The sequence below is a fragment of the Drosophila montana genome, unplaced genomic scaffold, assembly GCF_035044405.1.
Source record: "Drosophila montana isolate Dmon_TW-CO22-7 unplaced genomic scaffold, ASM3504440v1 contig_2669_1, whole genome shotgun sequence".
NCBI classification, from domain to species: domain Eukaryota; kingdom Metazoa; phylum Arthropoda; class Insecta; order Diptera; family Drosophilidae; genus Drosophila; species Drosophila montana.
In genome coordinates, this window is record NW_026997536.1 from 439,770 (window position 1) to 453,750 (window position 13,981).

Below are 13,981 nucleotides of genomic sequence, written 5' to 3' on the forward strand. Positions count from 1 at the left end.
CGTAATTGTCTCTTGTTAACGGAACTAATCGCTAATGCTATTGCTAGTTATCTAAATGGGCAATAAAATTTGTTTATGTGCAAAGCCTGCTGGCTAAAAGTGAACTGAATTGGTTTAAAAGCCTTGTTAACTATAAAAAATCATTAACAAAAGGAAGTTTCCTTATACGTATGATCTGAGAAATAAACCTTATTTTATTTTGTTTCCGATCAAACATATGTAAGAAACGTAAATAAAAGGTCAACTCTAGGTGCATTGATAAGGAATATTATGTTCAATATTTTGAGTTGATAGTTAGTTTAACTTTCTTAAAGTGATAAAAACTGATATTTGTCTCCATACAAATTTTTATATTGTTCGTTGTTGAGAGAATTAACACTTTAAATTTTTTTTTTAATTTTTTCAATTAATTCTGAAAATAATTTGTGTCCATTTTAAAATTTATAGTTTTATTTTGTTTAAAGATTTATTTTTAAAATTAAAAAAAAAAACATTTGTAATAAATATATTTTATTTTCTGTCGCATCAAATATATTTTAAAAGCGTAAATGAAAGGATAAAACTAGATGCATCAAGAAAAACAAATTTTAATTATTTAGAGTACTCATAAAATAAAAATTTATAATTTAGTTAAATAAAAGAAAAAGTTATACTTTTCAGCTTAGAATTTATTTCAAACATTTTTAAACATATTAAACTGATATTTGTCTCTATAAAATTACTTTGAATTTTTTTTTATAGAAAGAATTATAATTTCAAATTTGTTAAAAAATTATTTGAATAAACTCTAAAGAGATTTGTCTCTTAAACATTATAAGCAATTTTTGATAGGTAGAAATATTCTTTAAAATGTGGTATAAAATTATTTTTAATATTATTTTTTTGAAATATTTTTTAATGATATATATAAGAAATTAAATTGAAAAACTCAACCCTTAACCCTCAGTCATTTTATATTTTTTTAATTTATAAAAATTGCATTATATCAGCTGGTGGGAAAAGCTTGGCTGCAAACCGCAAGCCTCAGTTTTAATTAAAACAAATGCAATTTAGCCAAGTTTGTGAGCAATTTTGATGAACCGCTTTGATTTGGGCTGAAAAGCGAGCAAAGCCAACGAAAGACGGAAAAACCGCAAAGAAGAAGCAGTGGAAAAGAGTGAAATACATTTTCAACACCTTTTGCTCCACATACCGCGTTTTTCTACTTCTTGTTGTTATTGTTGTTGTTGTTGTCGTGGGCATTGGAGTGCCGTTAGCTGATGCGGAACTGCAACTGCGCTTCAATTGTTATTATTATTAATTAGAAAAAATAATTGTTGTGCGCCCGAAAAAAAATAAATGCCAGCCCAAAACAAAACAAGTAGAAGAAAAAAACCAACATCGCCTGACGTTTATCGCAGCCAGTGCATCAATGGACCACGTCCAGCACTCTGCTGGCTGCTGGCAGTGGGATTTTGATTAGAACCTGGCCATGACATGCGAGCCTGGCCGAAACTGTGCGCTTAACGTGTCCGTGTCAGCAAATTAGAGAAAAGTTTTGTTTGCACAGTAATTGGCAGAAAGGCGACGACAGCGAAAGACAAATAAGAGTGCTCTAGTCGGGTGAGCTCGACTAGTAAATACCCTCAACACAGCGCCGAGCTGCCATTACAAATATTTTGGTTGTCTTCCAAATACGCAGATGTACGCGTACGCAAATCGCCTGCTACACAGCTTAGAGTGCTCTAGCCGGGAGTGCTCGACTGGAAAATACCCTCTGCTGCATGAACTATACAGTTTGTGTAGCGACTGTGCTTCTGTACGCGGCAGACCCATTTAATAGAATATGCTTTCTTGATTAACATTGGGATTGCTTGTCCGATATTAAAGGAAACTCATTAAAATGAGGAAATTCCAAATGAGTGTAAATACCAAAGCCAAGGGATATAGCTCAAAACAAAATGCCCATTTTACAATTTTAGGGGAAACAGGCGGAGGCATCCATAAATAATCTAGATACACGCGACGAGAGATATGTTCAGAAATTCGATATCCATTTATATTGATTTCGAGGAAACGAGTCCAGCTTATGACCAAATATATATTTATATATATACATATATATATTTACTATGGCTTGGAAGATGACTTCTTCCGCCTGTTACATCCACTTGCACAAAAACACTATACCCTTTTGTCCATTCTCTTTGAGTTGAGGGTATTAAAAATAACAGTCTGAAGCGTGTTTACAAATTTGTGGTCAAGCCCCCCGCTGACCACAGCTCAGCCGGTTTTTTTTTTAGTTTTATTTTAGAATTTCTATCATGCAAAGATTTGCATTTAAAATTTTATAATTTACATGACAATAGACAAACTGAAGAATTCATAAGTTTTATATTTAGGAAATTGCGAGGAGGAATATTTCACAAAAGCCAAAATATTTTCGCTTTCGTTAAAAGTAATTAAAAACAAGCTATAAATATTTAAAAAGCAGGCGCGCAATAAAAATAATGAAATCCGATACGGCGCCTATAAAAATTATGCAATGCAGTAAAGCCTAAAGATAAAAGCCACATTAAAAGTTAATAAGCCATGTCCAAAGCCTGGTCCCTGGTAGACTTAAAGGTATTTAAGGACTGCGCCGAAAACAATTTCGTAAAATATAATTAAATATTAGAACAGCGTTAAAAATAATATCTGCAAAAACTTTCATTTGTGTTTGCCATTTGAAATACGACGCGAAATTCTAGGACAAAATGCAAAACAATTTGCGCGCTTTTAATTACAGAAATTCACGAAATGAGAAAAACAAAACAAAATACAATATACGAAATATGTTAATTAGCCAGACACACGCGGCAATTTATGGTTAAAGTCCGAAGGGAAATTGGCCAGCTGAGAGCCGCAAGAAGAAGAAGGAGAAACAGCGGCTATTTTATGTGGGCAGCAAAAGTAAAAGCGGAATATTAGCTGAAATTAGAATATCTACGCGTATCGTTCACACGTTAATGAGCGTGTCATTTGGGGTCACGCACAGCTGGGAAAGTATTGAAATATATAAATAAAAATCGCTTAATGAAAGTTTTGAGAGGTCACTGGTTCGAATTTACAGAGAATAAAAAAGAGATAATAAAAATATTGAAACATAAATAGAAATCTCTTAATGATAGTTCTTAAAGAAATCCAACAGAGAAATTACACAAGCGAGAAGTCGCTGGTTCTACTTCACAGAGAATAAAAAACAAATAATTAAAATATTGAAATACAAATAAAAATCCCTTAATGATAGTTCTTAAAAAAACCTACAGAGAATAATAAAGAAATAATAAACATGAAATAAAGAACTGGAAAGCGAATGGTAAAGAATAACTACAAATTGTTGTTTTTCATCTAGCAAGCAAATTAAAATAAACATAAACAAATTACAATAATATGGCAATGAAGACCTATAACATTTGGTAGACCAATACCAATACCTGATCCTACCCGAAGAATTACAAGAAGTTTATTTTGCAATATGTTTGCTCACTTCCACATATGCATCAAATACAAACACAAATACAAAGATTGAATATTCAAATTGAATAACTATTTTTATAATCTTTTGTCTGTTTGATGAGCTATCAATGTGCCCTCAAGGCTATGCCAACTGGCACAGCAATGCGATTACCATTAAGAATCCCCATAAATTTGTCACTTAAGTTTGTAAACAAAGCCGCTAATTGCTCCACCAAACAAGCCCCCAGCACCTCTTTACCACAGCGGCTGAGACAGCTTCTTATGCGGCTTGTGCCCAGTTTGGGGCCATAATTGTTGACTATTTATAAGCGCCCAAAATGCCAAGAAAACTTATTTCAACAAAACGTAAATATAGAAACAAAAACAACAACAACAACAATGCTAGGCTGGCTTTAGCTTTCTGATTGCGGTGCGAGTATTTGCCAATCACTTAAAGCCATTTGATGGAAATGCCAAAAAGAAGCCAAGTTATAAAAAGCTGCGTTAGTTCAGCTTGATGAACATGTTTCGGACTTTTTAGAGCTCCGATTGCTCATCTTGTTTTTTGTTGCTGCTGCCAGTTCTTCATATTTTTAATTAGGCACCTTATTTGCAACAGGCAACAACAACATCAACAACAAATTATAAAATGACCGAGATCAGCCGAAAGAATCAAAATCAAACAAGTTGAATCTTCCGCATTTGTATTCGTATAAAAAATTCGGTTTTTTGTTCTTTTTTATTTATTGTTAATTTGCTTTTATTTTTGGCAAAAACGAAAGAAAACAAAAACGTTAAGAGTATCCATTATGGCTGCTCAATGAACAATTTTTGGTGTCAATATTTGGTCTGTGCGCGAGGAACTGAGGAAGTTGCGGCACTAAACAAATGACTGAGGCAACAAACTTCTTTTACATAATAGGTCCGGCGAGCGCACACGAGTGTAAATACGCCTGCTAAAATTACTCGCTGCTGTTGTTGTTGTTGTCACACGCGAAAACAAATGACTTAAGCAACGAACTCGCGACTGAATGCAATATTTGGCCAGACACAAAAAATAAATGAATCATTTGTTTCATTTGGCTCATTTGTTTGTGCATTGTATTATGACGCACACACACACACACACACTCACCTGTGTAACACCTGACAATAGCCATTTCAATGTCAAAGTTGTAATTGCTTTTCACAAAAACAAAAAAACCAAATACTCATTTTTTGATTTATTTTTAAGTTTTGTTTTCCTTCTTTTTTTTTGGCTTGGAGTGCACCCACATTTCAGCGCAACGTTTATAAATCAACTTAAAAAGAGTTGAAAACATTCAAATTTTTGGCTTAGTTTTATTTTTACCACAATTGTTGCGAGCTCCATGAACACAATTAAGAGCTTTGCCACTTGAAAGTAATTAAGAGAATTCCTATTAAAGTTTTATTCGCTATACACTTGCAGAGGGTGCTATGATATTAATATGCCCTCTGTAACTTACAGAAGAAGTTAGTATAATACAGTTAAGTATATATATACTTGATCAGTATCAACAGGATAGTCTATATAGCCAGCTTGAAAGCAGGCAGTGCATCTGTCAGAGTTGGAAAATTGGATCGATATGCCATATAGGAATTTTAGAAAAGGGTTTTCTAAAATCCAACATTTCTTAAAAAAAACATTTGATCATAGCAATCCGAAATATTTGAGCACACCATATAATTTATCTGAGAGGTAATTTCTTATTTATTTATTGTTACTTTTATTACTCTTTCTGCTTAGTTCCCACCAAAACCTTAGCTTCCATATCACTAACTTGCAGTGCATACGTAGTTCGCTTGCCGTGTTTCTGCTCCCATTTCGAGTTCTTCGATTCGGGGCTTTTCGTAGCGTTCCGTGTGACGTCTGCTTTAACACCTTTTTCGGCAAGTCATGAAACAAAAGAATAAATGCGGGCTCTACAGCATTTTGTGGCACTCGTTCTAAACGCTCGCCAGTGAAGTGGAGCCGGGTCGGCCGCACCATAATTGAGTTGTCAATGACATCAGAGGCCGCCAGTGCGATACGGACAAAGGGCGAGCCGGAAATGCAGCGTAGCAACAATAACAAAACTCTCACAGTGCAACCCCATACACAATCCCTCCGCACCGCTCGCCCGCTCTGTCGTTTAGGGTTTCCATGCGCCGGTCTGTCACACAGCTTTTGTTACATTTTTCGTTGGCATTTCGAGTGCCTTTTTTTCATTGTAATTATGCGAAAATGAAAACAAACACAATGTGGGACCCCTCGCTCAGTTCCCCCCCCCCCCCCTTTCCCTACACTTTAACTGTTAGCCTCTGAGTCAGCCGTCAGTTTGGTGTCGCGGGTCTCGGATGTCGACACCTGCGCACCCGCTTGGGTCACGGGCCAAAAATGTGAACTCATATGTGAAGCGGGTTGAGGCGAAGAGCTTGTTACCCGGCCCTCAGCTCAGTTAAGCCAAAAAGGCCAGCAAATGTAATGAAATTTTCGTTTCATGACTGCGGCTTTTGTGCGTCTGCATGTTATGGTAATGATGCATGTGTGTGAGTGTGCGTGCCATGCAAATTTGGGGTTAGAGCTAGGGCTGACTCAGTTCGCCAACTTGAGCATGGGAATGCAATGCAGCGACAGGAGTTGGGAAGTTTAAATAAGGAAGCTATAAGGGTTGCCCTTACATACACACTTTTCAATAAAGGAGAAAACATTGTAAGAGTCATGAAACTTTTCGAAAGTTCTATGGGGTTAATTTAGGCAAATACCCTGTAAACTAAATACCTTGCAACTAGCGCTGATAGCGACTAACCGGCTTGAGGTTTACTCGCTGACAATATTCAGTTCCTGCTGAAGCTATCAAGCGTATGATAATCCCAAATTAAGGACAATTAGTAGGAACAATATAAGCTACCTTAACATAACAGATTTCTACATGTTGTATCCATTTCTTCAAAAAGTAAACCCCATTACGCCAACATGTAGACCTCGAGACAAGTCAGCCAGCCATTCATTTTTCTTCTACTTCTCCCATTTTTTGCTGTTTTGTTTAACATAAATATATATAATTTATCAATAAAAGAAAAGTATATATATAATTTAGCATTAACATAAAAACTTGAAATACCTTTAAAATTCGAAAGCTATAGGTATTAAAAAAAAAAACAAATTAACTGAATTAAATATGCTCTGATATTTTAAGATCTGCCTCAATCAATGTTTATCATATATTTATATTTATATGTCTTAGTATATATATATTTAATAATTAATTGTCTTGAAATAATTTTCGAAGAGTTGTCAGTCAAACGGTTGCAATTATGAGAAATGTACCTTATGTATTAAATGAAATTTCCTAGCTATCTCTCACCCTTTACACAAGCCACACCCATTTCTAAACACTTAAGACAATTGCATAATTAAATTGATGTCTTACACAATTTCCCCTGCTATGGAAATCAATCATTCATTCAGCTCTTTACAAATATGTACAAAATATCTTTAATTGCAAATACAAATATTCACAACCACGCCCCCAGCTTACGCCCCTCATTAAACGGAAGCGCGGCAATAATCAAAAACAAATAACATAAAACTTTCGCATACGCAGACAATAAAACGATCTGTGCAGCATCCAAATTCACATGCGAAAATAAACTGCGCAACACTTTCAAATGTCCGCGAGGCGCCTCAAATTGACAGGCGACAAGCGACTCGGACGCCTACGCCTCAATTGGAGACGCAGTCGCAGCCTCCGACATGGCCATACACAAACAAATTAGAGTCAGGCGCAAAAACACACTCATGAAAAGCAAAAGTGTATACAAAATATGACACATAAGCGCGTAGCGGGAGAGAGAGAAGATGATACAGGCAAGAAAAAAAACAAACAACAACAATAAGACGCCACACACATTGTACAAAAATTTGCAAAAAACTTTTACTTTTCAAATAAGCGTAAAAACATTTTTGCGCATCATGCAATTTGATTTGCAGGCAATACTCGTAACATGCCAGATGTATTTTTTGAGTGCGTTTCAATCAACAACAACAACAACAACAGCAACCACAATAGCAATAGTAATAGCAACAATATCAGCTCACGAGTGTGTTGAACTAATCAAGTTTGTTGCCTAAGTCTTTTGATTGATTTTGATTTTTTTGCGCATCAAAAATGCATTTTGCAGCACTTTTTGCCGTGTTTTGATTACAATTTGATTGAAATTTGTGCATGGCTGGCGTGTGGGTGGTTGCATCCAAGTAAAAGGCTTTTAAATAACATCAAAAACAATTTAGCCTGCCGGCCTTATGCAATGGCCTAAACGACGCCGCCTACTTAGCCCAATACATTGGCCGCTGCTCAAAGAGCCGACAAAATTGAAAGTAAATATCTGTTTATTTGCATGTCTATTGCACAAATGCGGGGAATTTTAATGTTTCGATATGCGAATGTGCTGTAAAGTGCTTGAGTGCCTTAAAAGTGAGGGTGTTCCCTTTTAAAATGATTATAAGAATGTTTTCTACAAGGGGAGAGTCGAAAACCTACCCAATCTATCATCGTTTCATCTAACATGAATACGATAATATATAAATTGAAAATAAAAGAAAGTATGCTCCATTTGAATGTATTTTCTAAGTACGAAGGTTTTAGATGTCATCTTCATAATGAAAACCAAAAACCCTTGGGTAGATATTAAAATAGATCTCCTGATTTGAGCCCTATAACACTAGAAGTTTGTGTATGCATTGAAACCCGAAGGTTAAGTCCGGCGTTCAAAAACACAAGTTTTATTTTCGATTGTTTATTGGAAGTAAAAGTAAATTATAAGAATTATGTTTACATCAGGTATTTTCATGGCAAATGTCAATTTCGAATAAATACAAATTTATAAAATTTAAATGATTTCAATTTCATTTTTTCTCGATCCGTAATACATTTCTCTCTTCTCCCTTACTCTGGTGGACCTTCTAAAAAAGAACATCGTTAATTTTTATTCACTTAGTTTTCATGTTCATAATCGAAACTTTCTACCCTACGAGTAGTTTTTCTACTACTTGTTTAACCTCTATATTGACCTTTCATTTTATTCTAGGCAATAGACATATATTTTTAGTATTTTTAAACCATCCAGTGCCCTTTTGAATCTAATATAAAATTATTTTACTTTCTCAAAAAAATCCTTTAATACCTGGCAACACTCTCAAACCCAATTTTCTCCACTTAACAATTTATACTATCTTCCATTCCAACTCTTTAACACATTTTTTCAGTTTTTTTTTTTTAATTTATTAGCGTATTGCCCTTCAGCCTGTGACCACGCCCACGTGCTTTTGCATCACACGCCAAAAATGCTGCACACGAAATGCGCAGACTCATAAAAATTAGCCAAATGCGAAGCAAATTTCAAATTTTAAACACATTTCAGCAGCTGCGAATTGTAACAGAGAAAAAAAGCCAAACCGAAGCGAAGCTAAAAAGCAGTTGGAATAGATAATAAAAAGTGCGCAGAAATTGCCAAATTTTATGTGCATAGCGAAAAAATTGCAATATTGCGTTTAATTTGGGGTCACACTTAACAGCGCCATGTTGTGCAAAGTTAACTTAACAGCGAATAGTAAAGGCGCTGTGAAAGGATGCTGTAAAGCAATTACTTCATTTTATTTGGGGTCACACTTAACAGCGCCATGTTATGCAAAGCAAACATAACAGTTAGCCAAGACTCTGTTAAAGGACGCAATGGCCGTTGTAAAGCAATTACTGTTTTTTGGCTGTTACAGTTTTGAAGGCATTTTAATTGCAGCCCCCGCGGCCAAGTTAAATGACACATGCGCTTGGCCAAAGCCAGCGCTCAACTTGGCCGCGGCCACTTTGTTGTTGTTGTTATTGCTGCTGCTGCGGCTTTTGAAGACTTTCACTTTGCCGCACAGAGATGAAATGGCTATTGACTCTTTTTGGCCGAAAATAAAAACGAACCAATTAACCCATTAGCGTACACTTTGAAATAGCTCGACAAAAAAAAAACACAGCCGGAGCACAACAGTTTGCTAAATTTAACTAGAAATTTTCGTCGATTAGAGAGCAAAAACCTGAAGATATATTTTGGAAATACATCAAATAATAATATTATGTATTCTTATATTTGGAAAGCATAAATAACGTTTTTAAAATCTTTAATTAAGAAACATTATTCAATTAAGCTCCAAAAATAAAGCTATCTATAGCTTAAGCAGATATATTAGCAAGATATACTGAAAATATCCCAAAATCTGGGGAACTACATTAAAAGGGTTTGATCGCGAATTTCGATAATTTAATATGTATATATATTAAATTTCAATTAATTAATTAGATTAGTGCACATTCAATCTGTTACTTGAACCATCTAAGGTGTGTGATCCTCTATAATTGAACCTTTCTTTTTAAAAAGCAAGAGAGGGCAAAGCCTTTCAAATCTTCATTATTAAAAGCGATATTAGTTTACAACTCTTTTATATCCCAATAATATAAATAATAAAAGAAATTTTCTGTCTCTTTTTAAAAATGAATTTCTTGATCTAAGTACTTTCTTCTCTGTATAACGTTTTTTAATAAAAAATTTCTTGGTTAAGCACTTTCTTGTCATTTCTTATTATTATTAATATTTTTGCATACAAATCATGTTTAGTTAGCTACAAATATATCATTAATGTTAACACAATTTATTTTGTAGATATATCGAGAAGGGATATCGGTTAACCTGAATTGAGATTTTATATGGAGTTTTCTAGTACTGAGAGCTTGGCCTAAATCAAAGTGAAATTTCCCGAATTCCTCTTTTCCTTCAAAAACTTTTTCTGTTAAGCAACAACTCATGCTAATTCTAGAAAATTCGTATCTTAATATATCTGATAATATGCGTAAGGCTTTTCAAGGACTCACCGTCTTGCCTGCCTGGGTATGGACTGTGTCCAGCACACGGGCGCCTTATGCAGCTGATGCATATTCCTCGACGATTTGTAGGTCAGATCCCCGCACTCTGTTTGCCACACCTGCAGATTGCCCTCGGCCGGGTAAAACGTGTACAGGCTGTGCGTAGCGGAGGCTATAACGGGCGATGCGCCGCCGCCGCCCTCGACACCCACACCGTCCACCCCAACGCCCGCGAGCGGCGACAGCGTGGCACTCGAGATTGGCTGCACCAGCAGCGCTGCCTGTCCACCCGCCGCTGCTGCTGCAGCGGCCGCTGCCGCCGCCGAGCCTGTGCCAGTCGCGCTGCTCTTGTAGTTGAGCATGCGACTGTTGGCGCTGCCGCCGCCGCCGCCTCCGCCGACGCTGACGCTGCTGCTGCTGCTGACGTTGCCGTTACCGTCGTGCTTGAGGATGAGGCTGCTTGGATCGTAGCCGTGTCGCTGCCTGCCAATAGCGTCCACTGAATGCGAACGCAGCGCATGGCGCGCTGGCGGCGTCACGTGCAGGCGCCGTCCGCGCCTATAGCCTGCGGCAGCAGCAGCTGCAGCGCCGGCGCCAACGCTGAGGCCGTTGGTCAAGCGATGATTGTGAATGCTGGCAGCGGCAGCGCTGGCGACCAGCGGTTGGCGTTGTTTTTGATATTGCAGGCGCTGCTGTTGCTGCTGTTGTTGTTGTTGGTGTTGTTGGTGTTGATGCTTGAGCTGTTGCTGCTGCTGTTGCTGTTGTTGTTGGTGTTGCTGCTGCTGCAGTTGATCCTTGTAATAATCGCGTCGCTGCAGCTGCGGCGCGGCCAGACTAAGTGCGCCGCGCTTCTCTGTCAGGTTGTTGCTGTTGTTGTTATTGCTGCTGCTGCTGCTGTTACTGCTGGCACCGCCCGTTGCCGCCGAACTCAGCTGCGCCAGCTTGCTGGCATTGTTATTGCTGTTGCTGTTGCTGTTATTTATTTGATGCTCTGAATCGGTTGAAACCCGATCCGGATCACTTTCGAAACCTTCGTCAAGGGATCGTGTTGGACTCAGTATGGGCTTGGAGTGCTGCTCCAGTTTAGTAGACGCCGACATGTCCACTTCGAGCTGTGTGTCTGTGTGTGTGTTATTATGTGTGTTACACTTGGCAACACTTTGTTATAAAAAAACTATGCACAATTTTGCACTTGTTGCAGTTGCAGTTGCCGTTGCAGTTGCTTTTAATTTGCCATGCACTTTACAATTTAACTTGTTTTTTAATTTTTTGTCGCTTTTTTCACTACGTTTGTTGTCTGCGAAATTCGCGCCAAAGTTCGAAATTCGAAATTAAATTGGTTTTTATAACAAGCTCTAAGCTGCCGCTCACGTCTGTCTCGCACGAGAGTCGTTCACTAACTGTTAAGCGGCAACGGCGCAAACTGTCGTCGACGGCCAGCAGCAGACGAAAGCTTCGCACTCGGCACTTGTTACGATTCGTTGTTGTTGTAGTTGTTGCTGCTGCTGCACCTGCTGCGTTCGTTCGTAGTGAGAGAGCGCTAGTCCAGAGAGAGAGAGTAAGAGAGAGCACGCGCTGCAAACAGCTGTTGGCTGCTTAGGTATTCGCGAAATTTCTGAGCGTTGAGCGGCAGGCTGTGAAGGTTGAACACGCATGCAACGGGACTGGGAGAGGGTACCGTTAACATGGCAAAGCTCAAGCTTTGACTTTTGGGCGCAATTGTGTTGTCTTTGACATTTTACAGTTGTTTACGCTACTGTAAAAAGGGAATTAAAAATGTAAAGCTATTCCGCAACAGCGTTAAGGAAATGTCATTTAGATAGTTAAAGTGTAATAGGAACTTAATAGCCTACACAAAATAATGTACACTACGCAGTCAACACTCACAGACTAGCTACGCTACACCGTGCCAACTTTTCCAGCCGTCACTGTGCGATCACCTCAAGCTCTGGCTCTCTCACACATAACCAGTCTCTCGCAGTTTATTCGCGCCATAACATTTTTATCAATGAAAACCGACACTACAGCAACAACGACCGGCACAAGACTGCCGCAAACAAACAAACAGCTGAAAGCTCGCGCAACAGCTTCGAAAAGCTTTTGGCACCTGCTGCACAGCTGCATTGCGAGTACCAGAGAGTATGAATGAGAGAGTGAGAGAGTGACCAAATTTGGTGGCTGCCTACGCTGGCGCTCGAGTTTATTGTTTTTCTTATTACTGCTGATGTTGCTGTCGCTGCCATTTCATCTCCCGTTTGCTGTTGGTTTTTTGTTTTGTGCTCTAAGTGGCCGCTGCGCTTGCGGCCTATTACAATAACAACAACAACAACTGCAGTCGGCCATTGCAATTTGATGCCGTCAAGCAATCGATGTTGAAGTGGAATGCCCTTACTTTGATTGATTTCCGGGTGCTGCGACGTTGACGTTGACGGCTGCGTTGGCAGCGGCAGCGGTTTCATTTTTCGCCATCGAAAAAGAAAAAGTGACCGAGACAATGGAGAAATTGCAATTGGCAATAACAGCAGCCAACTGGCTGAGGGAGGGTATCATGCTTATGTTAAGCTGTTTGTAAAGGAGGCCGACACAGTCAGCATCCATGGAATTAATAAAGCTTTATAAGCGCAGCTCAATGTGTAGAGCCCATTATTAAATAGCTTTAAATAATTGTTGCGCATTTGTAATAAGATATCTTTTTACAAATGTCAATTCAATTAAAATTGTTGCTTATAGTGTATACCACATTTCGCTGTTGTGCAAGCTATTGTTTCGCTTCCCTTCTTGTTGCTCTTGTTTTCTTTTGCGCTGGCTTCCGATAGCGATAAACATAACTATTGCTGGTGCAGCCTACTTATTGTAGTTGTTGTTGTTTTTGCTGCTGCATTGATTTTCGCTTTTCTTTTATGCGTTCATTTATAAGTAAATTATAATAAAGCTTGAGTATATCTTTAATTTTTTTTTCACTCCTGTATTTTGACAGCCAGCAACAGTTGTTGTAGCTGTTATAACAGCAATTTAATAATATAAATTTTATAGTTTGAACACCATAAAAATGTAGATCTTAATTGTGTTTCGGTGCTGTTGCTTGTTATAGGATTACGTGCCGGTATTTTGATTTTAACAGCATGCCCCACTAAATGTGGCTGACCTGCACTTTGAATTAGATCTAGCTGGACCTGGACCTCAATGCTTACCGTTATAGTTAGGCAACAATTCCAATTACAAACACCCCATAAAGTTCAGCTCACGCGTAATGCACTCAACACTCCATAATATTACATTACAGAGAGTGAGAGAGAGAGAGAGAGAGAGAGAGAGAGGGCGGGGGGGGGGGGGAGAGCGGGAGTGTGTGTGAGAGAGTGAGCTAGAAACTGGAAGTTAGATGGTCGTATAATGCTTTATGATGGCTGTGGGTGTTTTATTGTTGTTGCTGTTGTTGTTGCTGCGATTCGTTTGCGGTTGGCGGCCCAAGTTCAACCGGGTTCAAGACTCAAGCGCAGCCACAAAACTTGTCTGTTAATGAGCAGGCAACAGCAACTACAACTTCAACAGCAAGAAGCAATAAATCAATCAAAGTGCAGTTAGACTAGTTCGGTATT

General features: G+C 38.2%; 1 protein-coding gene across 1 annotated transcript in view; it reads right to left on the reverse strand.

Moving 5' to 3' along the window:
* The window catches only part of LOC135429674 (box A-binding factor), a 59,232-nt gene extending 46,836 nt beyond the window's left edge, over window positions 1–12,396 (reverse strand). The window contains exons 1-2 of the mRNA XM_064684085.1: window positions 12,273–12,396; window positions 10,395–11,925 (exon numbers count right to left, since the gene is read on the reverse strand). Of these exons, the coding sequence (XP_064540155.1) occupies window positions 10,395–11,485 (1,091 nt within the window). The 5' untranslated portion in view covers window positions 11,486–11,925; window positions 12,273–12,396. The remainder of the gene's footprint in view (window positions 1–10,394; window positions 11,926–12,272) is intronic.
* Window positions 12,397–13,981: the final 1,585 nt, after the last annotated feature.